The sequence below is a fragment of the Oncorhynchus keta genome, chromosome 15, assembly GCF_023373465.1.
Source record: "Oncorhynchus keta strain PuntledgeMale-10-30-2019 chromosome 15, Oket_V2, whole genome shotgun sequence".
NCBI lineage: Eukaryota > Metazoa > Chordata > Actinopteri > Salmoniformes > Salmonidae > Oncorhynchus > Oncorhynchus keta.
This window is the reverse complement of record NC_068435.1, coordinates 15,233,026-15,259,192: the sequence shown is the minus strand read 5'-3', so window position 1 is coordinate 15,259,192 and position 26,167 is coordinate 15,233,026. Positions and strand designations below refer to the sequence as shown.

General features: G+C 42.8%; 2 protein-coding genes across 3 annotated transcripts; one reads left to right on the top strand and one right to left on the bottom strand.

The window, feature by feature from the left end:
• LOC118400389 (anoctamin-8-like) lies at positions 1-21,974 on the top strand. 2 transcript variants are annotated; one of them, XM_052463473.1, is made up of 17 exons: positions 1-186; positions 4,987-5,097; positions 5,730-5,862; positions 7,422-7,560; positions 7,683-7,779; positions 7,890-8,006; positions 8,219-8,346; positions 12,197-12,358; positions 13,206-13,358; positions 15,147-15,273; positions 15,944-15,999; positions 16,134-16,208; positions 16,312-16,974; positions 17,220-17,411; positions 17,813-17,944; positions 18,424-18,534; positions 20,141-21,974. In XM_052463473.1, exons 1-17 carry the CDS (start codon positions 39-41, stop codon positions 20,813-20,815), a joined length of 3,219 nt encoding a protein of 1,072 aa, XP_052319433.1. In that variant the 5' UTR covers positions 1-38; the 3' UTR covers positions 20,816-21,974. The 2 variants fall into 2 exon arrangements, with proteins under 2 accessions (XP_052319433.1, XP_052319434.1); XM_052463474.1 differs by lacking the exons at positions 1-186; positions 4,987-5,097; positions 5,730-5,862 and adding an exon at positions 7,162-7,194.
• Positions 21,711-26,048, bottom strand: LOC118400388 (DET1- and DDB1-associated protein 1-like). Its single transcript, XM_035797206.2, has 5 exons — positions 25,430-26,048; positions 24,909-24,989; positions 24,636-24,687; positions 24,372-24,433; positions 21,711-24,249 (listed from the first exon to the last, which is right to left on the bottom strand). Exons 1-5 carry the CDS (start codon positions 25,436-25,438, stop codon positions 24,145-24,147), a joined length of 309 nt encoding a protein of 102 aa, XP_035653099.1. The 5' UTR covers positions 25,439-26,048; the 3' UTR covers positions 21,711-24,144.
• Between the last annotated feature and the right edge of the window lie 119 nt (positions 26,049-26,167).

Below are 26,167 nucleotides of genomic sequence, written 5' to 3'. Positions count from 1 at the left end.
TCACCTTCCATAGTTGTAGCGCTGTCTTTTAATGCACCATGATCGTGACGATTGGGGCACCTGATCCCACCGCGTCTGTAAACAGCACCGCGGACGGCGACAGGGTAGGGGAGAGGATGGTGCCCACTGAAGACGACAAGATAACTAAGCAAAAACAGACGTATTCAATGTCGTTCGGTGTCCTGGGTGAGTGTCTTGAGGAATAGAGTATTTGTCGTCGTGAGGTGCATGAATTCAAGTTAGATGGTTGTAGGGAGGAAAATGATCAATGCTATTTGTGGTAGTACGAGACTATGATGCAGTATTCTCAAACATTCACGCAAAATGCCATTTACCCCAGTACTTGAGGTTAATCTCATACACCGTTCATATTAGGCTACATGCCACGATTGTTTTTGGTGCGTCGCGTCGCGTCCGGTAACATTGTGCGCATTCCGATGAGCAGGGCCGAATGTGGCATCTGTCTTTTGTGGTCCCACAGGTGTAGCCTAGCCTATGGGTCCAAGGCAATGGGACTGCATTTCAGTCTATTATATTGTTATGATGTCAGCTATGTATTGTAATAAATAATGGATTACATTATTTATTTCAGTAATCTAGCAGTCAAACAAGGGAGTTTAAATGGAAACTACGATTAACAGCTAAATATTTAATGTTGGATTTGAGTAGCCAAAAGTGGCTATTTTATTCAACTTTGTCTTGAAAAAAATGGATTGCGCAATGTGCATACATTAAGCAATCACACACATGTCTTACACGTCCACACTTCTTACGCAAATACTCAACACAGTTCACAATATCACAGCAAGCGGCAGTCATCGGAACCATCTCGGACGCATTTTACCGCACTTCCTTTTGTTTTTGAAAATTCTGTCACAACGTGGTAGAGGCGATAGCTAACTGACTGGTATGTTTCGCAACGGTTGAAGAACGTCATCAGCAGCAGTGCCAAAAAAAACTGTAACACACAGGACATGGCTTTATTATCAATTTGGAGATGGAGATCAAACTGGTCTCAGAGCATTTGGTATTATTCTATATGTAAATCCGAGACATTCCATTTAGTCAATTTGTGGATGTCCATCACACATTTCATATATGTTTAGAATTACAATTTGTATTATATACTTAATGATGTAGCAAAACTCAGAATATGTTACAAATTCGCAAAACGTACAATATGTTACACATTTTCTAAACGTATGCTATGTTACGAATTCTAACTAGTTGGCTAATTGGCTAACGTTAGCTAGGTGTTAGGGTTAAGTTTAGGAGTTAGGTTAAAAGGTTAGGGGAAGGGTTAGGGTTAGGCAAATAGTTATCTAAAAGGGTTAGGGGAAGGGTTAGCTAACATGCTAAGTAGTTGCAAAGTAGCAAGTAGTTGAACAGTTGCTAATTAGCAAAAATGCTAAAGTTGTCCGTGATGGGGGATAATGACTCAATGCTCAGGGCCTGTATTCATAAAGCGTCTGAGAGTACAGTGATGATCTAGGATCAGTTTAGCCTTGTAGATTATAGATAAGCTCTGCTACTCTGAGACGCCTAATGAATACAGGCCCAGATATGCTATTGAATGAGGGGACATGGGGATAACCCACATTCAGTAGGCTTTGGACTGCATTTCTACTTTTTTTTACAGACAGACTATTATCCTCCATTCAGTACACATACTCACACACACAAAACTGGCCTGTAATTTATATTGGGCAGAAAGTAATAAAGTAAAAGTGTTGGTTAGGAAAAGAGCACCACAGTAAAGTCAGTAGGTACAATCAAAGGAACATGACCCTATTTCCTATATCTGCTGATAGATGGCTTTTGACACGCTGCTACTAGTAGACCTAGCAGTCCCAGCACTATAGCAGTACCTAGGTTTAAACAGTGTTGGCAGTGAAGATAAAAGTATACAATTTAGTTGTGTAAGAATGGGGAATGATAGAGTAGTTGATGCTGTTCATAACTAAAGCCCTACAGTGGCACCTGGTTAGAGTGACAAGATTAATTTCACTTCACAAGCTAGACATGGCTCACACGTTAGGGGAGGGAAAGAGGATACCTAGTCAGTTGCACAACCGAATGCGTCCACCGAAATGTGTCTTTTGTATTTAACCCAACCCCTAAATCAGCCTAGTGGTGTGTGTGTGGGTGTAAATGTGAAAGAGAGAGACAGTGAGAGAAAGAAAGAGAGAGACAGTGAGAGACAGAGAAAGTGAAAGAGAGAGAGACAGAGAGATGGCAGGGCATTTTAGAGGACAGGACATGTCAGTAACAGAACATTTATGGGATGTTGCCAGTCAATGTTTCTCATTCTTATTTGGTGTCACGTGGTTTTACTGGATTATGTTGGACACTTTAAAATCAGCAGATCCTGTGTTTAGTACTTCCCATGTAGTGGTTGGTTTTCAATTGCAGTGTGTCAAAGCTACCATACAAGTACTGCAACTTAGTAGAGTAAATACTGTGTGCATTATCTTCTGTTGTACAAACAACTTAAATACACAGACCCTGTGTTGTACAAGAGGAGCCAAACTCTTTTTCAATCATGCCAATGTAGAAAATTATCATGTTAGGAAAACTTTCTGTTTTGGGATGATCTGTGTCCATTTCTTTTATTATTACCCACTTTTTCTCCCCAATTGTTAGTAGTTACTGTCTTGTCTCATCCCTACAACTCCTGTACGGGCTCAGGAGAGATGAAGGTCGAGAGCCATGCGTCCTCCGAAACACAACTCAAGACAGCACACATCCAGGAGGAAACACCATACACCATACACCTAGCGACCTGATCAGCGTGCACTGCACCTGGCCCGCCACAGGAGTCGCTAGTGCGCGATGAGACAAGGATATCCCTACCGGCCAAACCCTCCCTAACCCGGACGACGCTAGGGCAAGGATGCGTCGCCCCATGGACCTCCCGGCCACAGCCGGCTGCAACAGAGCCTGGGCTCGAACCCAGAGTCTCTGGAGGCACAGCTAGGCAAGGCAGTGCCTTAGACCACTGAGCCACCCGGGAGGCCCTCCATTCCTAACTTTCAGACAGAGGAATGCAGTAACACACTGCTTTGGCCTTGTTGATGGGCAGAAGAATGGGGAAGCTGACAATGAGGATTTGGCATTTTGGCAAAATCCTCCCTCTCCATCTGTCACACATGTCAATCAATCAATCAATCAATCAATCAATCAATCAATCAATCAATCAATCAAATGTATTTATAAGCCCTTTTTACATCAGCTGATGTCACAAAGTGCTGGACAGAAAACCCAGCCTAAAAACTCAAACAACATGCAATGCAGGTGTAGAAGCACGGTGGCTAGGAAAAACTAGAAAGGCCAAAACCTAGGAAGAAACCAGGCTATGAGGGGTGGCCAGTCCTCTTCTGGCTGTGCCGGGTGGAGATTATAACAGAACATGGCCAAGATGTTCAAATGTTCATAGATGACCAGCAGGGTCAAATAATAATAATCACAGTGGTTGTATAGGGTGCAACAGGTCAGCACCTCAGGAGTAAATGTCAGTTGGCTTTTCATAGCCAATCATTCAGAGTATCTCTACCGCACTTGATGTCTCTAGAGAGTTGAAAACAGCAGGTCTGGGACAAGGTAGCACATCTGGTGAACAGGTCAGGGTTCCATAGCCACAGGCAGAACAGTTGAAACTGGAGCAGCAGCACGGCCAGCGTGACTGGGGACAGCAAGGAGTCATCAGGCCAGGTAGTCCTGCGGCATGGTCCAAGGGCTCAGGTCCTCAGAGAGAGAAAGAAAGAAAGAAAAAGAGAGCGAGAGCATGCTTAAATTCACACAGAACACTGGATACGACAGGAGAAATACTCTAGATATAACAGACTGACCCTAGCCCCCCGACACATACTATTGCAGCATAAATACTGGAGGCTGAGACAGGAGGATTCGGGAGACACTGGCCCCCTCCGACGATACTCAGAGACAGGGCCAAACAGGCAGGATATAACCCCACCCACTTTGCCAAAGCACAGCCCCCACACCACTAGAGTGATATCTTCAACCAACAACTTACTATCCTGAGACAAAGCCGAGTATAGCCCACAAAGATCTCCCGCACAGCACAAACCAAAAAGGGGCCATCAACCCGGACAGGAAGATCACATCAGTGACTCAACCCACTCAAGTGGCGTACCCCTCCTAGGGACGGTATGGAAGAGCACCAGTAAGCCAGTGACTCAGCCCCTGTAATAAGGTTTGAGGCAGAGAATCCCAGTGAAGAGAGGGGAACCGGCCAGGCAGAGACAGCAATGGCAATTCGTTGCTCCAGTGCCTTTCCATTCACTTGGGCCAGACTACACTCAATCATAGGACCTACTGAAGAGATGAGTCTTCAATAAAGACTTAAAGGTCGAGGCAGAGTCTGCGTCTCTCACATGGATAGGCAGCCAATTCCATAAAAATTGAGCTCTATAGGAGAAAGCCCTGCCTCCAGCTGTTTGCTAAGAAATTCTAGGGACAATAAGGAGACCTGCGTCTTGTGACCGTAGTGTGTGTGTAGGTATGTACGGCAGGACCAAATCAGAGAGACAGGTAGGAGCAAGCCCATGTAATGCTTTGTAGGTTAGCAGTAAAACCTTGAAATAGCCTTAACAGGAAGCCAGAGGCTTGCACTTGGGTAATATGCACCAACGTCTAGGAGCACGAGGACAGATGCAGAGCCTCGGTCTGACGCCATTAAAAGGTAATTTAAGTAGGCCTATTTTGAGATATCACAATATCTTTCAATAATGACAGGAATGGAGGTCTTTATTCCAGTGAGATTGCTATGGCGAACATCGGCATGTTTAGTTTTGCCCAACCTAGATTGAGGTACAGACAGTCTCATTGGGGATAGCTGAGCTGACTACACTGACTGCTAGTGGCAGACTCCACTAATCTAACAGCCTGCTGTCTGGCCTGCACCCTCTCATTGTGGATCTCTCTCCCTCTCTCTCTCTCTCCTCCCCTCTACCTCTTCCCCTTTAGATAATTTGTTTGGGAAACGCCTCTCGCAGGCCAGACAGTACATCATGTCCCATAAATCCTGGCTGAAAATGGTGCCCACGGAAGACTGTGATATCCTAATGACATTCTCAGGTACGCTAAATCACCACCTTCACCTTCCACAGTTCAGTCTCCTCAATCATGAAGGGAAACTTCGAGGGGGAGTCTTATTGGCCGATGTGGGCAATGAGCCAATCACTCGTTGATGTCCGCAGGGACGATTGAATAATATCCATTACCTGTATGTTTGTTTCAGAGTTAGGCACTCTATAATTCTGCACACATGCTGTGTGGGTTCACACAAATGGATCTCATTGGTCAAAGCAAGTTTGCCACATGGATCCCAACTAAAATTGGGTTGGATATGAATTATTGCACTCATTCTTGCAGGATGGGATGAAATGAAGACCCCATAAACACTAGGGCGGTTACCTCATTTGATTGTATTGACCTTTTCATGGGTCCACCCTCCCACGGTTACCGTTGCTACCTCTGTCAAGCATTGAAGAATGTTGTTGATGCAGCCTCCTTATTTGAATGTTCCAAGAGTCTGTGATCAGCCTGATGAATTACTAGAATGTGAAGTGTTAAAAAAATGTCAAGCATTGAATGACTGTGACAGAGGTTCAGTATTAATTCATGGCAATTGGGCTGTGGCTGTATATAGATTTAAATAAATGAAATACAAATTCTGACATAGAAACTGACAATTTACTCCTTTGTAGACACCATAGACGACCACACCTTGCTATGGCTGCTGAACCACATCCGACTGGGAATCCCACAAGTTACAATCCAGATCCGACAGCATCAACACACACAGGGCTACGCATTCTTTATTACAACCACATTTGAGAAGTAAGACACTCCACTTCTTACATGACATTTATGTCGGAATTGTAATGGTTAAATGTTAATTATATGGTCGTTACCTAACAGGGTTTAATTCTCGGGCCTTCTCGGTATACATCAATGATGTTGCTCTTGCTGCTGGTGATTCTCTGATCCTCCATGGACACTGTTAACTAACCTCCAGACGAGCTTCAATGCCACACAACTCTCCTTCCGTGGCCCCCAACTGCTCTTAAATGCAAATAAAACGAAATGGATGCTATTCAACCAATCATTGCCCGCACCTGCCCGGCCATCCAGCATCACTACTCTGGACGGCTCTGACTTAGAATACGTGGATAACTACAAATACCTAGGTGTCTGGCTAGACTGTAAACTCTCCTTCCAGATTCACATTAAGCATCTCCAATCAAAAATTAAATCTAGAATCGGTTTCCTATTTCGCAACAAAACTTCCTTCACTCATGCTGCCAAACATACCCTCGTAAAACTGACCATCCTACCGATCCTTGACTTCGGCGATGTCATCTATAAAATAGCCTCCAACACTCTACTCAGAAAACTGGATGTAGTCTATCACAGTGCCATCCGTTTTGTCACCAAAGCCCCATATACTACCCACCACTGCGACCGGTACGCTCTCGTTGGCTGGCCCTCGCTTCATACTCGTCGCCAAACCTACTGGCTACAGGTTATCTACAAGTCTCTGCTAGGTAAAGCCCCGCCCTATCTCAGCTCGCTGGTCACCATAGCAGCACCCACTCGTAGCACGCGCTCAAGCTGGTATATCTCACTGGTCACCCCCAAAGCCAATTCCTCCTTTGGTCGCCTTTCCTTCCAGTTCTCTGCTGCCACTGACTGGAACGAACTGCAAAAATCACTGAAGCTGGAGATTCCCATCGCCCTCTCTAGCTTTAAGCACCAGCTGTCAGAGCAGCTCACAGACCACTGCACCTGTTCATAGCCCATCTGTATACAGCCCATCTATCTACCTCATCCCCATACTGTATTTATTTATTTTGCTCCTTTTGCACCACAGTATCTCTACATGTACATCCATCTTTTGCACATCTACCATTCCAGTGTTTAATTGCCATATTGTAATTACTTCGCCACCATGGCCTATTTATTGCCTTAACTCCCTTATTTGACCTAATTTGCACTCACTGTATATATACGTTATTTTATTTTTTTCTACTGTATTATTGACTGTATGTTTTGTTCATTCCATGTGTAACTTTGTGTTGTTGTATGTGTCGAACTGCTATGCTTTATCTTGGCCAGGTCACAGCTGCAAATGAGAACTTGTTCTCAACTAGCTTACCTGGTTAAATAAAGGTGAAATAAAAAAATATTGTTACCACATAATTCGTAAACATCACATTCATAAATAGTGGCCTGGTTCCAGATCTGTTTGTGCTCTGTTGCAATGGTTGGTTTGACAATGACCATAGGAGGAGTTGACAAGACAGAACAGTCAGATATGGGACCAGGTAAATAGCATCTGAAACAGGACTGTCAAATAAAGCTTGTGTCCTTCTCCCCTCTTGTCTTCCTCTCCTCAGCTTGCTGCGTGGTGCAGAGCTGACGGGGATGCGCAAAGTGGTCAAACCACAGTATGGAGGTGGAACACATAGGTTTTCCTGTGCAGAGGATAATATATACGAGAACATAGAGAGCGAGCTGTGCTTTTTCACCTCCCAGGTTCCTATCAGTTATGGCTATGATCTCCAAACATATTTAAACAGCTCTGATATATGTCCTGTTGCTGATTTTTACCTTGTTCCCACAAACTCTGTGGTTGTTCGATCACATCTTTTCTTCAGGAGCGTCAGAGCATCATCAAGTACTGGCTGGACAACCTGCGAGCCAAACAAGGAGAAGTCCTTCACAACTTCCACTTCCTGGAGGGACAACCAATCAGTAAACAATTGTTTTTGTATTTACTCATTGCCTGACTCTTCAGCATCACAATAAAATCTGAGACAGCTTTGTTATTCAAATTCATATTCATATTGTTATTGACTGATCAGTTCCAGAGCTGATGGCCAGAGGAGTAATCTATCAAGTGTTTCCTCTACATGAGCAACGGATCCTCAGTCAGCTGATGACGTCATGGGTCCAAGCTGTCTGTGAGAGACAGCCTTTGGGTGAGCAGCACCTGTTGAGACAATATAGCATGCTTAATTGTTACAATTAATTCATCATTCTATCATAGAATAAGAGAATATAATTTGCACTACAAATACAATATCAATGGAAAGATACACATTTCTTTAAAATATAATTTACTAACTGAAGCCAAAAACCCATTGTGTCTGTCTTTGTCTGTCATGTTGTTGGTGTCATGTCTGTGAGTCAGATGACATCTGTGATTACTTTGGGGTGAAGATTGGCATGTACTTTGCCTGGCTGGGTTTCTACACCAATTCCATGCTGTACCCTGCAGTCATCGGCTTCCTGCTGTGGATCCTGGCTGAGGCTGACCAGGTAGGTGGTGCAGCATCACATTACCTAATGGAGATCTCACACTGGTCAACACCTACTCATTCAATGCTTTTTCTTTATTTTTACATTTCCTACATTGTAGAATAATAGTGAAGAAATCAAAACTATGAATGTAACACATGGAATCATCTAGTAACCAAAAAAGTGTTAAACAAATCAAAATATATTTTATATTTGAGATTCTTCAAATAGCCACCATTTGCCTTGATGACAGCTTTGCACACTCTCAACCAGCTTCATGAGGTAGTCACCTGGAATGCATTTCAATTAACAGGTGTGTCTTCTTAAAAGTTAATTTGTGGAATTTCTTTACTTCTTAATGCATTTGAGCCAGTCAGTTGTGTTGGGACAAGGTAGGGGGGTATACAGAAGATAGCCCTATTTGCTTCTTACCATATTATGGGAAGAACAGCTCAAATAAGCAAAAAGAAATGACAGTCCATCATTACTATAAGACATGAAGGTCAGTCAATATGGAACATTTCAAGAACTTTGAAACTTTCTTCAAGTGCAGTCGCAAAAACCATTAAGCGCTATGATGAAACTGGCTCTCATGAGGACCACCACAGGAAAGGAAGACCCTGAGTTACCTCTGCTGCAGAGGATAAGTTCATTAGAGACTTGCTTGGGACAAGAAACCCGAGCAATGGACATTAGACTGGTGGAAATGTGTCCTTTGGTCTGGAGTCCAATGAGACGTTTGGTTCCAACCGCTGTATCTTTGTGTGAGTGAACGGATGATCTCCGCATGTGTATTTCCCACCATAAAGCATGGAGGTGGCGGTGTTATGTTGTGGTGGTGCTTTGTTGGTGACACTGTCTTTGATTAATTTAGAATTCAAGGCACACTTAAACAGCATGGCTACCACGGCATTCTGCAGTGTTACGCCATTCCATCTGGTTTGGGCTTAGAGGGACTATAATTTGTTTTTCAACATGGACAATGACCCAACACACCTCCAGGCTGTGTACGGGCTTTTTTTTTAGCAAGAAAGAGAATGCTAGAGTGCTGCATCAGATGACCTGGCCTCCACAATCCCCTGACCTTCATTAAGTTGAGATAGTTTGGGATGAGTCGGACCGCAGAGCGAAGGAAAAGCAGCCAGCAAGTGCTCAGCATATGTGGGAACTCCTTCACGACTGTTGGAAAAGCATTCCAGATGAAGCTGGTTGAGAGAATGCCAAAAGTGTGCAAAGCTGTCATCAAGGCAAAGGGTGGCTACTTTGAAGAATCTCAAATATAAAATATATTTAGATTTGTTAAATACTTTTTTGGTTACTACATGATTCCATGTGTGTTATTTTATAGTTTTGATGTCTTCCCTATTATTCTACAATGAAGAAAATAGTCAAAGTTAAGAAAAACCCTTGAATTAGTAGGTGTTCTAAAATGTTTGACCAGTAGTGTACCTGTCAGTAGTGCAATCTTAGAAAAAAGGGTTCCAAAAGGGTTCTTCAGCTGTCCTCATAGGATAACCTTTTTGGTTCCAGGTACAAGCCTTTTTGGTTCCAGGTATAACCCTTTGGGGTTTCATGTAGAGCACTCTGTGGAAATGGATCTACATAGAACCCAAAAGGGCTCTACCTGGAGCAAAAATGGATATCCCTAGAACCAAATGTGGTTCTTTAACCCTTTTAGGTTCTAAGTAGCACCTTTTCCTAAGACTGTATCATACACAATGTAGTTTAGCCTTGTCCATAATCTGACAATGACATAGTGTAGGAGTTTGCAAGATAGCACAAACAGATCTAGAACTACATGTAGCTATTCAAATGACTCACTTTTATCTCCACCTGGCACAGCCAGGACTGGCCACCCCTCATAGCCTGGTTTCTCTCTAGGTTTCTTCCTAGGTTTTGGCCTTTCTAGGGTGTTTTTCCTAGCCACTCTGCTTCTACACCTGCATTGCTTGCTGTTTGGGGTTTTAGGCTGGGTTTCTGTACAGCACTTTGAGATATCAGCTGATGTAAGAAGGGCTATATACAGTGGGAAGAACAAGTATTTGATAACCTGCAAAATCAGCAGTGTTTCCTACTTACAAAGCATGTAGAGGTCTGTAATTTTTATCATAAGTACACTTCACCTGTGAGAGACAGAATCTAAAACAAAAATCCAGAAAATCACATTGTATGATTTTTAAGTAATTCATTTGCATTTTATTGCATGACATAAGTATTTGATACATAAGAAAAGCAGAACTTAATATTTGGTACAGAAACCTTTGCTTGCAATTACAGAGATCATATGTTTCCTGTAGTTCTTTACCAGGTTTGCACACACTGCAGCAGGGATTTTGGCCCACTCCTCCATACAGACCATCTCCAGATCCTTCAGGTTTCGGGGCTGTCGCTGGGCAATACGGACTTTCAGCTCCCTCCAAAGATTTTCTATTGGGTTCAGGTCTGGAGACTGGCTAGGCCACTCCAGGACCTTGAGATGCTTCTTACGGAGCCACTACTTAGTTGCCCTGGCTGTGTGTTCCGGGTTGTTGTCATGCTGGAAGACCCAGCCACGACCCATCTTCAATGCTCTTACTAAGGGAAGGAGGTTGTTGGCCAAGATCTCGCTTTACATGGCCCCATCCATCCTCCCCTCAATACGGTGCAGTCGTCCTTTCCCCTTTGCAGAAAAGCATCCCCAACGAATGATGTTTCCACCTCCATGCTTCACGGTTGGGATGGTGTTCTTGGGGTTGTTCTCATCCTTCTTCTTCCTCCAAACACGGCGAGTGGAGTTTAGACCAAAAAGCTTTATTTTTGTCTCATCAGACCACATGACCCTCTCCCATTCCTCCTCTGGATCATCCAGATGGTCATTGGCAAACTTCAGACGGGCCTGGACATGCGCTGGCTTGAGCAGGGGGACCTTGCGTTCCATGATGGCGTAGTGTGTTACTAATGGTTTTCTTTGAGACTGTGGTCCCAGCTCTCTTCAGGTCATTGACAAGGTCCTGCCGTGTAGTTCTGGGCTGATCCCTCACCTTCCTCATGATCATTGATGCCCCACGAGGTGAGATCTTGCATGGAGCCCCAGACCGAGGGTGATTGACCGTCATCTTGAACTTCTTCCATTTTCTAATAATTGCACCAAAAGTTGTTGCCTTCTCACCAAGCTGCTTGCCTATTGTCCTGTAGCCCATCCCAGCCTTGTCCAAGTCTACAATTTATCCCTGATGTCCTTACACAGCTCTCTGGTCTTGGCCATTGTGGAGAGGTTGGAGTCTGTTTGATTGAGTGTGTGGACCGGTGTCTTTTATACAGGTAACGAGTTCAAACAGGTGCAGTTAATACAGGTAATGAGTGGAGAACAAGAGGGCGTCTTAAAGAAAAACTAACAGGTCTGTGAGAGACGGAATTCTTACTGGTTGGTAGGTGATCAAATACTTATGTCATGCAATAAAATGCTCATTAATTTCTTAAAAATCATACAATGTGATATTCTAGATTTTAGTTTTAGATTCCGTCTCTCACAGTTGAAGTTTACCTATAATAAAAATTACAGACCTCTACATGCTTTGTAAGTAGGAAAACCTGCAAAATCGTCAGTGTCTCCAGTACTTGTTGTCCCCACTGTAAATACATTTGATTTGATTGGATTTGTTGGAATCTATTTGTATGTGTTTTCTCTCCTAATCACCACATAAAAATTAATGTGAAAAAATATGGATGTGTTGGCCTAGACTACAAAACTGTATTTCACCCACCATAGCACTTACCATCTCTGTGCTCTGTGATACATTTCCAGTGTTATTTGTTGTTGATATTTAGTAGAAAGATTCCCGTATTCTGTATGTATCTCATGTGGCTCACTCACTTCTCCACTCCCCCACAGACCAGCCAGGACATCTGCTGTGTGGTGTTTGCCCTCTTCAACGTGGTGTGGGCAACACTCTTCCTGGAGAGGTGGAAGCGGAGAGAAGCCGAGCTAGCATACAGGTGGGGGACACTGGACACTCCTGCCGAGTCCCTTGAAGATCCTAGACCCCAGTTTCGGGTGAGCGTCTTGTTATTGCATCCTATTCATTCAGAGTTGGGCCGAGATTCAATCTGGGCACGTTGTAGAGCACTTGACATTTAAAGATACTTTCCGATTGAGCTGAAATCTGCCCTGTTACCATGAATGTCTGCAGACGTTGAGAACATTGCCTTTAAAAGACACATTGTCGACAGCGCTCTACAACACATCTTGGATTGAATCCCGATCTTAGATTACTACCCGTGCTGTTTGGTTCCTTCAGGACAATGGCCAAAGTATTCCATCAGCAACCGCATACAGCTGTCCCAGGGCCGGAGTTTACGGGTCTACAGGGCCGGAGTTTACGGTTCTACAGGGCCAGAGTTTACGGGTCTACAGGGCCAGAGTTTACGGGTCTACAGGGCCGGAGTTTACGGGTCTACAGGGCCGGAGTTTACGGTTCTACAGGGCCAGAGTTTACGGGTCTACAGGGCCAGAGTTTACGGGTCTACAGGGCCAGAGTTTACAGTTCTACAGGGCCAGAGTTTACGGGTCTACAGGGCCAGAGTTTAGGGGTCTACAGGGCCAGAGTTTAGGGGTCTACAGGGCCAGAGTTTAGGGGTCTACAGGGCCAGAGTTTAGGGGTCTACAGGGCCAGAGTTTACGGGTCTACAGGGCCAGGATAAGTAATATGAGATATAGGTTTGGAGAGTGTTGTGTGAATTCCAAGGGGTCCTGGGGTTTCTAAAGGGGAAGTTGTCTCTGTCCTCCTTAGGTCCGGCTAACTCAATTGGTAGCGTGTGAAACTCTGGGTCGTGGGTTCGAGCCCCACGTTGGGCGTTAGCATTTTAGTTGGTGTGTGTCTGACTATGTGTGTGTTTTTCAGGGTGTAAAGCGGTGTAGCCCCATAACAGACTGTGAGGAGTTTTACTACCCACCCTGGAAGAGGACGATTTTCAGGTGGATGGTCAGCCTCCCCATCTGTCTCCTCTGTCTCGGCTTTGTCTTCCTGGCCATGCTTGTCTGTCTGGAGATGCAGGTAAGAGACAGAAATCAACAGAAAATAGCTATATTGACATTTAAAGGCATTGGTAAACGCTGCATATGTCGGCACAGTAGGAAATTACCTTTAAATTTAAACCGTGCTACAGATTGAAGCAAGCCCTTAGCCATCGGAATCAAGCATAGTCCACTATTGAAGTATTAAAATAAGGTTGAGGACTGCAGCTTAATTCTCTATAATAATATTTATTGTTGACATGTTTAAAAGGAGCTCCTTCGTCAAAAAGCACTAAGTATCGTTAGGGCTCGATACAATCCATAACGCGGAGGTTCAGCAGTACAATATTGCGCAAAAAAAATGTACATGTAATTTCCGATTGAGCCGACATACTGTACAGTGCATTCAAGACCCTTTGACTTTTTCCACATTTTGTTACGTTACAGCCTTATTCTAAAATGGATAAAATAAATGTTTTTCCTCATCAAATTTACACACACTACCCCATAATGACAAAGTGAAAACAGGTTTTTAGAAATGATTGCAAATGTATTAAAAATAAAAAACAGAAATACATTATTTAAATAAGTATTCAGACCCCTTGCTATGAGACTCGAACTTGAGCTCAGGTGCATCCTGTTTCCATTGACCATCCTTAAGATGTTTCTACAACTTGATTGGAGTCCTCCTGTGTTAAATTCAATTGATTGGACATGATTTGGAAAGGCACACAAATCAAATCTAATTGTATTTCTCACATGCGCCGAATACAACAGGTGTGGACCTTACAGTGAATTGCTTACTTACAAGCCCTTAACCAACAATGCAGTTAAGAAAAATACCTAACAAAATAAGAAATAAAGTACCAAATAATTAAAGAGCAGCAGTAAACATGTCTATATAAGGTCCCACAGTTGACAGTGTATGTCAGAGCAAAAACCAAGCAATAAGGTTGAAGGAATTGTCCGTAGAGCTCTGAGACAGGATTGTGTCGAGGCACAAATCTGGGGAAGGGTACCAAAACATTTCTGCCACATTGAAGGTCCCCAAGAACACATTAGCCTCTTATCATTCTTAAATGGAAAAAGTTTGGAACTACCAAGACTCTTCCTAGAGCTGGCTGCCCAGCCAAACTGAGAAATCAGGGGAGAAGGTACTTGGTCAGGGAGGTGATCAAGACCCCGATGGTCACTCGGACAGAACTCTAGAGTTCCTCTGTGAAGATGGGAGAACCTTCCAGAAGGACAACCATATCTGCAGCACTCCACCAATCAGGCCTTTATGGTTGAGTGGCCAGCCGGAAGCCACTCCTCAGTAAAAGGCACATTAAAGCCCGCTTGGAGTTTGCCAAAAGGCACCTAAAGAACTCTCAGACCATGACAAACAAGATTCTCTGGTCTGATAAAACCAAGATTGAACTCTTTGGCCTGAATACCAAGCGTCACGTCTGGAGGAAACCTGTCGCAATCCCTACTGTGAAGCATGGTGGTGGCAGCATCATGCTGTGGGTATGTTTTTCAGCACCAGGGACTGGGAGACTAGTTACAAAATGTGGAAAAAGGGTCTGAATACTTTCTGAATGCACTGAATGCAACTTTTACCGTAAATGCAGTCTCGACTAACGTGGGAATATGTCCTTTAAATTACAATCGCTCTATAGGATCCCTTAGTGTCAGAAATGGTTAGTGTGTACTGCCGTTTAAATCACAACATTTCAGGGATAAGCGCTTTTAAGATCAAAGATAATGGCTCGAGGGTTAATTAACCTGTCTTGCTGTAATTACATTTTTCTATTTTTTTGGGTTGATCTCTTCTTTCTTTTTATAGGAGTTTGTGATGGAAATTAAGGAGTTACCCAGTATCACAAGATTCATTCCTAAAATTTTGCTGGCCATCGTTGTGACTGTATGTGGTGAGGTGTATAGGAAGATTGCCCATTGGCTCAATGATATGGGTAAGCCGTTCAGCTGAGATTCACTGATATGAGCAACAGGTGAGGAATGATCAGAGCAATGAGGTCATCTCAAAAACCTGACCTAGGCAACAGCGACTAGGATCTGGTTTCAATGATGAACTCTTTATGACATGAACCACGTCACTGCCTACATCACTACTTTATCCGCTTTTATAAAATACTAAATAGTAGCTAGCAAGACTGAGATCACAGAGGTTATTTTTAGAGTGCATTTCACAAATGGCTAGTTTACATCAACTACCCTTCACTAAAACAACTGTACTGGTTTTGCCTGCACACTTATGTTTTGAATCGCCACATTCTGGCATGTCTGCCTCGTGGTTTGATGGGAGAGTCCCCGGGATATTTTCCCCTGAACGACGTAGGCAGTGACATAGTTCCTCTATGCCAAAAGATTCCATCATTGAAACCAGACCCTCTGTGTTGCCTAGGGTCAGGTTTTCCAGACTAGCAGTGAGGGCCCGACTCAGAGTAGGAGTAGTGATCTGGGATCAGGTCCCTCCCTGTTCATGTCATCTACAAGGGAAACGCTTTACGAATACTGGCTCTGATCTCTTCAGGTTTAGTACAAAGTGATCATACAGGTTTGTTCAGTAATCAGTATCAAATGGAGCGATGTATTTTAATGATTCTTATCACTTTGTTACAGAGAACTACAGACTTCAGAGTGCCTATGAGAATAATCTCATCATTAAAATGTTTTTTGTAAGTTAGACTTTTCATGTTTATTTTATTCCTACTGTTCTCTATTATCCAAAGGGTGTATTATTGACTAACACTGTTGTATATATGTTTATAAATGTCATGTCTCATTCAGACTCCTTCTCTTCATTTTGCAGTTTGAGTTTATAAATTCTTACCTTAGCCTTTTCTACATCGGATTCTACCTCAAGGACATGGAGCGACTAAAGGAGGTAAAATCTGTCAATTAGGTTTGAAAAATGGAAAACATGATTGTACAAAATTATTCTCGCGAAAGAACAGCAATACAGAATCACTCAAACGATCTCTTCACAGATGCTAGCCACTCTCCTGATCTTCCGCCAGTTTCTCCAGAACATCAAGGAGGTGCTCCAGCCTTATCTGTACGAGCACCACAAACTAGGAGTATTTACTCCAAAGATCGTGTGGGAAGTTCTCCAGGCCATAGTGATCAAGTACAGCCGCCTGGCTCTAGGAAAGGCCCAGGCTTCATGGACTATCCAATCACTGCTAGGCCCCAAAGGCCTTGCCACACATCCTGTGAATGGACAGACAGAACAGAACAAGAGAGGAGATCTAAAGGCTGGCTACAGGTTCACAGAGGAAGAGTGGGACATAAATGACACATTGAGGCAGCGGAAGATTAGCTTCAATGAGAAGGTGGATGTTGCCAGGGACGTTGCCATAGTGACCCAGCCCGAGGACAGCTTCCCGGAGGACAGTCCCACGATGGTGGAGGAGGGCATGGATCCTTCCAGCATCTTTGAGATGGGCGATGATGACAGTGACTATGAGTTATCTGAGACCAAGGAGACTAGTGTCTCCCCACCAAGTGGCTATGACACAGTAGTATGTCAGAGACGGAAAAATCCAATCCCAGAGAAAGAATCCACAAAGTCCTGGATGGACCCGCCTGAGGAGCCCAAGTCTGTCATCCTTACCCAAGCAGAGATGGAGAGCTGCATGCAGACGTATGAGGTATGGCTTAGTTGTCAGATCTGTTGTTATGAACTGGATCTGCTGTCTGTGTATCAATGCATCACAGTGCATTAGGTTATATTGTACACATGTTTAGTTTCATTTGAATGGACTTGAGTTATTATTTGGTGCCTACAAAGCATAGTTCATTCAGATTTGAAGTAAAAAGTGATTTAAACACAAATGCTATTCAATGACAGCCCATGCAGTTATATGACTTAGATTTTTGACCTCTGACCCAACAGGACACCCTGCAGGACTACCAGGAGATGTTCATCCAGTTTGGCTACGTCGTGCTCTTCTCCTCTGCCTTCCCATTGGCTGCCATGTGCGCACTCATCAACAACATTATAGAGATCCGGAGTGACGCCTTGAAGCTCTGTACTGGCCTGCAGAGGCCCTTTGGCCAGAGGGTGGAGAGCATCGGACAGTGGCAGGTTAGTGGTCGCTCACATCTGGGCTCGTGTTCAAAGACATACACATGGTTAGCAGATGTTAATGCGAGTGTAGCGAAATGCTTGTGCTTCTAGTTCTAGTTCTCTGAGTAGGAGTGCTGATCTAGGATCAGCTCCCCCTAGTGCCTGTAATCTTATTCATTGTGATTTAAAAGGCAAAAATCATAGATTATCACTCCTATTCTCCAATTATGAGTTTATCATGGTACAGTATGTCCCAGGACATATATTTAAATACATATTTACCTCACCTGCAATTAAGCTTTAACTTGGAGAACCATTTTAAAATCATGCAATTCTTCAAAAAAGCAAGACAACGGCTATTTCTTTCATAAAGATAATTTCCTCTGAGATATTTTAATCTCTTCTCTTTCTGTGTGCAGACTGCAATGGAGGCCATGGGCTTGATAGCCATCATGGTGAACTGTTACCTCATTGGCCAGTGTGGTCAGCTGCAGCGTCTCTTCCCCTGGCTGAGCCCAGAGATGGTCATCATCTCCATTGTGGTACTGGAGGTAAAATAATGCAGTGGACATTGTGTTTTAGCACCTTCCTCAAAACCAAGGAGGCTGTACATAAATCACACAGAGTACGGACTATAAAACAATGCGGGGGGCTGTTTAAGTCAACAGCCTTCACTCAAATACGGCATTTCGTTTTGAAAATCAATTTCAGCGTTGTACAATAATGTAGATGCATATTGTGCTGTCTTTTTTCAAATTGAAAAAGACTTGACAGGTAATTGAGAAGAACAAGAGCTGTTGAAAGGCATGAGCCCAACGTGGGGCTCGTACCCACAACCCTGTGACTAAGAGTCTTAGGCTATACCAACTGATCTTGCCGGCTTGAAAAGATCAAGCAGCTCCCTCTACACATCACACACCCAGCATGGCATCGTCACACTCTTTCCACTCTGGTATAGATGAATTACACTTTTCTGTGTTTTTATGTCACTGTTTGCTCAGTCTGTTCTTTGTTGTTTTGGGACTGACAGCATTTTGCCATCCTCCTCAAATACGTCATCCATGTGGCCATCCCTGATATCCCTGGATGGGTCGCAGACCAGATGGCCAAACTGGAGTACCGTCGAAGGGAGGCTTTCAAGGTACAGTTGCATAGGTTGAAACACTTGGCCAAATCCACAGAGCAAGCTGTTATATACTGTCCGTGTCTATCACTATCATCCTCCAAGTTTGTGTCTCCTTAGCGTTTAAAAAAAATATTTGAATCGTGTATGCCTGCATTAGGCTTCATACAGACACTGTAGTATGTTTGAGTCCATCAGGGCATCTTTTTGTACTGAATGCATCAAAAGGATATGCCTCTGACACTTCACTTGAACTCTCCAGTAACGTTGGCCTACATAACACTGTCATTATACCGTAATTGCTGGACTATTAAGCGCACCTGAATATAAACCGCACCCACTGAATTATTAAAAAATATGTATTTTGTACATAAATACGCCGCACATGTCGTTAAACCGCAGGTGCCTACCGGTACATTGAAACAAATGAACTTTACACAGCCTTTAAACGAAACACGGCTTGTAACAAAAATAAATAGGCTTTAACGAAACACGGCTTGTAACAAAAATAAATAGGCTTTAACGAAACACGGCTTGTAACAAAAATAAATAGGCTTTAACGAAACACGGCTTGTAACAAAAATAAATAGGCTTTAACGAAACACGGCTTGTAACAAAAATAAATAGGCTTTAACGAAACACGGCTTGTAACAAAAATAAATAGGCTTTAACGAAACACGGCTTGTAACAAAAATTAAAACAGTAGCCTACCAAGCCTCCTCCTGTGCACTGAAACCACTGAAGTCATCTCCTTCGGTGTCGGAGATGAATAGCCTCAGAATTGCTTCATCCGATGTTGGATCGTTTTCATTGTCGATCTCGTCACTTTCATCCGGAGGCAAATACCCCGCTGAGCTCATGCTGCCCCTTCAACACGCAGCAGTCCAGCCTTTCGAAACCCGTTGATGACAGACCTGACCATAAGTTGCTCTTCGCATGCGGCCCGTTTTAGTGAAGGATTTCTCCCCACTTGTCAACCAAGCCTCCCACTGAACACGGAGCGCCACCTTAAATGCACGATTTACACTGATGTCGAGTGGCTGCAAATACTTTGGGCCATCTGCTTTTCTTCCCTCTGAAAGGTTTGTTGTCTTTTTGCACTGAGTCAGTTCCTCACGCTGCTGTTTACAAAGTCTTATAATCAACTCATTAAGGCCAAGCTCCCGTGCAGCAGCTCTATTTCTTTTTCCAACAGCCAGATCGATCGCCTTCAACTTGAAAGCTGCATCATATGCATTTCTCCGTGTCTTTGCCATGATGAGGGTGAAAAAAATTACTACCGTAATCAGAATGATGGGAAGTTTGAGCGCGCTCAATTTACGTCACATTATGTGACGGTGCTCAGTTTTTTGGCGGAGGCATGAATCTTGCAAAAGCGGGAAAAATCCATAAATTAGCCGCGTCATTGTATAAACCGCGAGGTTCAAAGTGTGGGAATAAAGTAGCGGCTTATAGTCCAGCAATTACGGTAATTGAATTACTTAACAGATTTCATACAGTCATGAAAGTTGATGTCAGCATATGTTGTTTAACTTTACACAGTCATGACACAAACCAAAGCTGGTCATAGAAAGTGTCTGCTCTCTTTATGCCACATATTGTATATTACCTTGTTCCTATGCAGAAGCACGAGCATCAGGCCCAGCAGCACTTCCAGCAGCAGCTGAGGAGGCGGCGTGAGGAGGAGGAGCTGCAGCGTCAGGCTGAGCTCCAGGCCGAGGCCCGGCAGGAGAGCGAGTACCACAAGGCTGACCACCAGCACCACCACGACAAGACACAGGGCAAGCCTGGGGACAAGCCCAAGAGACCCAGCTCTCTGCTGGGCAACAACAACGTGATGAAGCTCAAGCAGATCTTCCCCCAACAGGGGAAGTTCTCTACGGGCACGGCCCGATCCCCTCAGTCCCCAACCGGGGCAGAAGCAAAACTACCAGGTTTCCTCAGCTTCAAGTTCCGGAAGTCTCCGGAGTTGAAGAAGGAGCCGTTGTCAGTAACACCAGCGCCGGGGACCGTGGTGACGACTGCTTCCGTGAACCAGGAGAAGTCTCAATCCCCCAGCAGGACCTTCAGCCCAGGGAAGCTGTTTAGCTTCAGCAGGTCAGAGGGCGCAGTGGTGTGTGCAAACGGAGCTCAGCCGTCCAAACCAGGTGATTCTGGCCCCCAGGCCGCTCCTAACACCCAGCCCACCAGGCAGGACTTGAACACAACTCCTTCAGGCGAGGAGCTACCCTCGTCTGAGAGCGAGAAGGGAGAAACGAGACTATCTAGCGATACTGACAACTCTGGCTCCAAGTGTTAGTCCATTGTCATGGCAACATGGAACGTTTAAGAAAGGGAAGCAGAGTACGATACATTTTTATCCTTGTTAAAATGTCACCATGTTAGATGGAGAGTATGATAAAATTGTTATCCTTGTTAAAATGTCACCGTGTTAAATGCACTTCCTGTAGGTCATCCTGAACAAGCTAAATTATGAAATGTAAGGTCAGAATGCAGCAGCTTTTGAGATAATTCTCCACAATCCAAATGACAGTAAATATAGGCTATATCTGTTCTATATACTGACTGTATAAGTGGATACTATGTACAAATTGTAACAGTTTAACCCCTTGAATGAAGCCCAAGTACCGTCATTAAATACAGTTATAAGACTGCATGACTTGTGGTTCTGATAATCATAAAGCATTCCTGTAAGATCTGGATGGCAGTTTCCAGTAAAGATTTCGTCAATCCATTCATCAGATTTGATGTCTTAAAAGCATGGCAAATCATCTGCATGCCTGAAATAAATGTCTTCAGTTATTCAGCACCTTCTAAACCAAGCCATCATATATTCCTGCAATAGGACAGAATAAGTACATTCACTGTGACTGTAAGAGATATTCTATTTTTCTTGACTTTGTTTTTCTATGAATTATTTTATTACATGAAGTAGTGAATGTACCTCAATGATGCAAAACGCACTTCAATAAACTTCATCATGAGACCACAGAAAATGTAACGCATCACGTTTTTAACACAGCTACCATGGCAACTTTATCATGTAGCCTGCCTATTCCTGTCGTCTGTAGTTATATTAATTTACTAGCCACCTTTGCGTGTATGCAAAATATGTTTTGGTGAATTACAATATAAGGAAACACAAACGTCATGGAGGCTCAGACAGTACAAACAAACGTTCATCAGCAACTTGACACTTCCCAGATCACTTTATTGAGACCAACGATCCAAAGTATTGAAACATAAAGTACTCTTGAAAGCACATCTTTGCAGAGGGTCATTGCCATATGGAATCAACCCCCCAAAATGTTTTTTTTTTTTAGCTTGCAGCTGTTGGTTTTAAAGAGAAACAATCAATAAACTTTTGCCCATTGGAAAAGTCAATGGTCAAAAAATGACCTCAAAATTTCATGGTCAAATATTTAAAGCGTTTTCATTGAAATCAACAGGAGTAAGGTCCCAAGACAAGTGTTTTTATATGGCATGGCCCCACATTCACACAGTTTAAATCACAGCACACAATGTCTATACAGGTCATCACACAGTTTACGGTTGAGAACTGAATGAGGGAGGGAGTGCATCATCTTCAAAACACGTGTCTACCTTTGGAAAGAACTCTCAACATTAACACATGTAGACAGCTAGCTTCACCAAGGAACATAAATGGTAGCTGATCGTCAGCCAGCCTCAAGATCAACTCAAACAAGATGAGCTGACACCACCTTAAACATATGGCCTGCAGAGTTTAAACTGTACATGCATTCAAACAGGTAAGATACAAGGATCGAATGATCTAAAGGTTCTGGACCCTGCAAGTCCTTGAACTATTACTTAATAATGGTCTGAAGAAGCAAACCATATACACACAAACTTTATAACCCATAGTTTTGGACAGGATTAACGACTCATTAGACAATACCAGATCTTTGTAAGTAGCAGCAGAAGGATAGAGAGAGCGGATCAGGAACAATACTCTCCGCTTGTGTATTTACAGCTGTCGATAATGTTACAAACACAACTATGCCCCACATTAACAGTTTAACAACACCCTTATACGGCAGACAACTTTGAGACAAGGTTCTATACACCTGAATTGCACATGTATCCCACATATTGACTAAAGCAAGACATATACTATAGGTTCACACAGATCAATTATGCCAAGTTGCAATTTAGCAGCTTATGGTTTTACTTGTGGAGCCATCAAAGTACCTGAGCCAAGTTTAGTCTTGGCAGCTTGCTATACGTTTACTTGTGGAGCCATACCATGTTAACAGTCATAAGTGTTATATCCACAAACACTTTTCTGTTTCAAGATAATTATAGATGTGATGGCAATCTAGCTGCTAGAGTCTAAGGGGAAACAAAGTTTTGACAAACACATTGAGCATCATTTGTTATGCGTTGCTACAAAATTGGTCTGTTTTTATACTGTATAGAGAGCAATAGTGATGGCGTCTTTTTGTAGGCACTAACTCAGTCATGGCTCGTTGGCCAAAGCATATGGGGAAATGAATATGGTTTTGGGAGGGGTTTTGGATAAATGCCGAAAAATAAGGTCTGTGGTAAACACAGGCTTAAATCGTATACATTTTCTTCTATGAATTAACATTAATCAGCTAACGTCACTTTTTGTGGATTTTTAAGCATTTATGTAATTAAAACAAGGACATAAAGGCTTCATAATTCAAAAAAAGTCATGTTAACTTACGCATTATCTCATTGAACAAAACAGTTACGATGTCCTAAACCATTTATCCCAAAACCCCATTCTTTCTCCCATAGGAATACAACACTTTTGGGGCTCAGTTTTTTAGGAGTACAAGCTGGCGAGCTCTAAAGGTTTGCATTTGGTATGCCTTTAAATGAGCCCCAATATGACCCCGTGGAAGCATTCTCCATATCCACACTCTCATTAACAGTGTGTATTTCCTCCAATGACATCACAATGTAAACAGAGGGAGGTTCCTTAAATGACCAATAAACACATTTCCATTAAGGCAATTAATCACTCAAACCAGGAGAGACATCAACACCTTCAAGAATACAGCCTTTTGAGACAGCATTCCCCATAACAACCTGAGACTAATTCAATCTAACGTCTAAACACTGTCGTCATTTTCCAGTCATCGTAATAATTGTTGGGGATCTCTCATGCATCTTTCAGTGTAACAGTATAATCACAAACTTAAGAGGCAATGGAGACCATATTGTATTCATTCCAAGCCCAGAAGGATATAAATGGCATGCAATTTAATTGATTAAATGGACATGACTTTAAAAAACACAGGTCAAAGCACAGATGAAGTACAAGTAAATTAATGAAAGCAAACAGAGCAATAGAAATGTAGAAACATGGTCAAGCAACAATGAATTTGAGGGGGAGGAGATAATGTTATTGTGCCTTTTGTTATCAAGGCAGAACTTTTCAGCTATGTGCCAATCGAAGTTAAGGGAAAGAAAATAAAAATACAAAAGGAAATACAATACAAAGAGACAAAACTGTCAGCGTCCCAAGTTCATGTTGAACAATGTAGGCAGTGGTCTGTCCTGTCTGTCAAATGCACTTTGCTTGTGTGCTTCTCTATCCATAATTGTGTGTGTGTTGCATGTTGAGGACACAGCACTCTACGAGTCCTCATTCAACTCCTGACTGTCCGTTCTGGCAATTTTCCGCGGAGGTGCAGTGTTCTCCCCCTCACTGTGTTCCTGCTCCCGCTTTTTAGCTGCATTCTGTTAAGACATGAGAGGGTTTGGAAAACTAGCTAACATATATGAAGCAATACAGTGTCCATATTGTGTAAAGGAACAATACATTATGACTTTCCAAGGTATCAATTTTCCCATTACTTTACCTTTTTGTCCCACTGTTGGTGAAGGTATCTCAATAGAATATTTGTCTTCTCTGTGACAATGACTTGAAAGAAATATATATATTAGATCAAAACCAATATAAATCACAAAGAATGCATTAATGTTGTAAATATAGATCAATAATGTGTAACCTTTATTACTCAAACTTCACACTATTCTCATCCAAAGTACACATCAGCACAGACACTGTGGCAACAGCACAGATACTGTGTCAGAGTACCATTTGAATCGGAGGGGACACTCACTCTGTTCTGATGGATACTCCCGAATTGGAAGATACACAGAGGGCCTCCGGTTCTGAAACAAATACAGAAATCAGTGATAAAGAGTTTAAATCAAGTATAAGTCTCAAACATCAATAAATATAACAAATCAACTAAATGATGGCATTGTTTGGCACAACATCTAGTTTGGACTTTAGCAATTCATGATCTCCAATACAGGTGAAATGCCAAACAATCCCATTCATTTGAGATTGCATTGACGTACAGAAATTGTATGGCTAGTATAACACTTACTGAAGTTTTGCAGACAGAGTCTGCGTGAAATCTGCTGAAATTGCTTTTGTTGAAGACAGGTAGTCCTTTTAAAAAATCTGCCTGTTTAGGAAAAGTGGCGAGAAATGTGAGAAATGACCCAGGCTGACAGACTTTTCAAACTTTTTAGGCTGCTTCAAGTCTGAACAGTAGGATTGGGAAACATGTTCCTGGGATAGCCACCTGAGCAATTGCTGTACCTACACAAATGACATAGCTAGTTAGTGAGCTAATAAATAAGATGAGTAGTTAGCAAGGGACAATATGTTTCATGATACAAGCCCAATATGTCTCTTCTCTAACTGTCATATCCAGTTATCTAAGTCAGTTGAGGATCCAAAAGTAAAACACATTTACTAACTACGTAAGCGAGTTCAAACTAAAAACATTGTAGCCAACTAACGTTAGTTGGCAGTCAACTGCCCCCACCCCCTCCCCTCCCATACCGTAACTGTTACATGTTTAGCTTGGTAACTACTTAAAATAAATTATAGAGACGTTACCTTGTCCATGGTGGCTTTTCACCCCAGAAGGACGACACAGGCAAAAAAAAAAGTTGCTAGCTAACGTTAGCTGATGCGTGTGGAAAATCTGCTAGCAACAACACGAACCTGCTTAGCTAGCTATGAAATGTGATATTTAGCCGTGGCTTTCTCAAATAAAGATTACAAAGTACATCGAATATGTACATAAATTCCAAGTCATTTCCAAGTATTTAATAAACTAGCAATTGACCACCAGCTAGCTAACTAGCCAAGCTTGTCTCTCCAGCTAGCAACTCGCTAACGTTAGCTAGCTACTATTATAGGTGTTTTGTCGTAGCTAAGAAATCACTGGTTGTTTACAAATTTGAATAGAATATGCTACAATCAAATAAAGATATGTTACTTGTCAAATTAGTTTTGACTTAGACACTAATAAAAATGTGTTGCATCGAATTACAAAGCATACTGTACTTCATTGATTGCTAGCTTAGCACGCAACTTAGCGTAACAAGAGCTGCGGTATAAGATAACAAGTCCATCTACTCCATTTCTGTTCCTAGTCCGTGTATGGGCGTTCCTCGTCTTCTTGACTGATGCTCCATTGGCTACAGGAGAAGATGGACAATCGTAGAATGACACACAGTACAATGCTCATTGGGTCACTAGTGTTTCCGTGAGAAGCCAGCCCCCCAATGGGAAGAGGATCTTTGACCCTTACTGCAGATGCCTTCACATGTAACGTCACGGCAACAAGGT

Excerpts from the sequence above, each read along its gene's own strand:
- LOC118400389 (XM_052463473.1), top strand. The coding sequence starts at position 39 with ATGATCGTGACGATTGGGGCACCTGATCCCACCGCGTCTGTAAACAGC. Across the intron at positions 8,347-12,196 it reads TCCTGGCTGAGGCTGACCAG|ACCAGCCAGGACATCTGCTG; the intron begins GTAGGTGGTGCA and ends ACTCCCCCACAG. Across the intron at positions 17,945-18,423 it reads TCTCCATTGTGGTACTGGAG|CATTTTGCCATCCTCCTCAA; the intron begins GTAAAATAATGC and ends TGGGACTGACAG.
- LOC118400388 (XM_035797206.2), bottom strand. Across the intron at positions 24,434-24,635 it reads GGAGTATCCATCAGAACAGA|TCATTGTCACAGAGAAGACA; the intron begins GTGAGTGTCCCC and ends ATTTCTTTCAAG. Across the intron at positions 24,250-24,371 it reads ACCAACAGTGGGACAAAAAG|AATGCAGCTAAAAAGCGGGA; the intron begins GTAAAGTAATGG and ends ATGTCTTAACAG.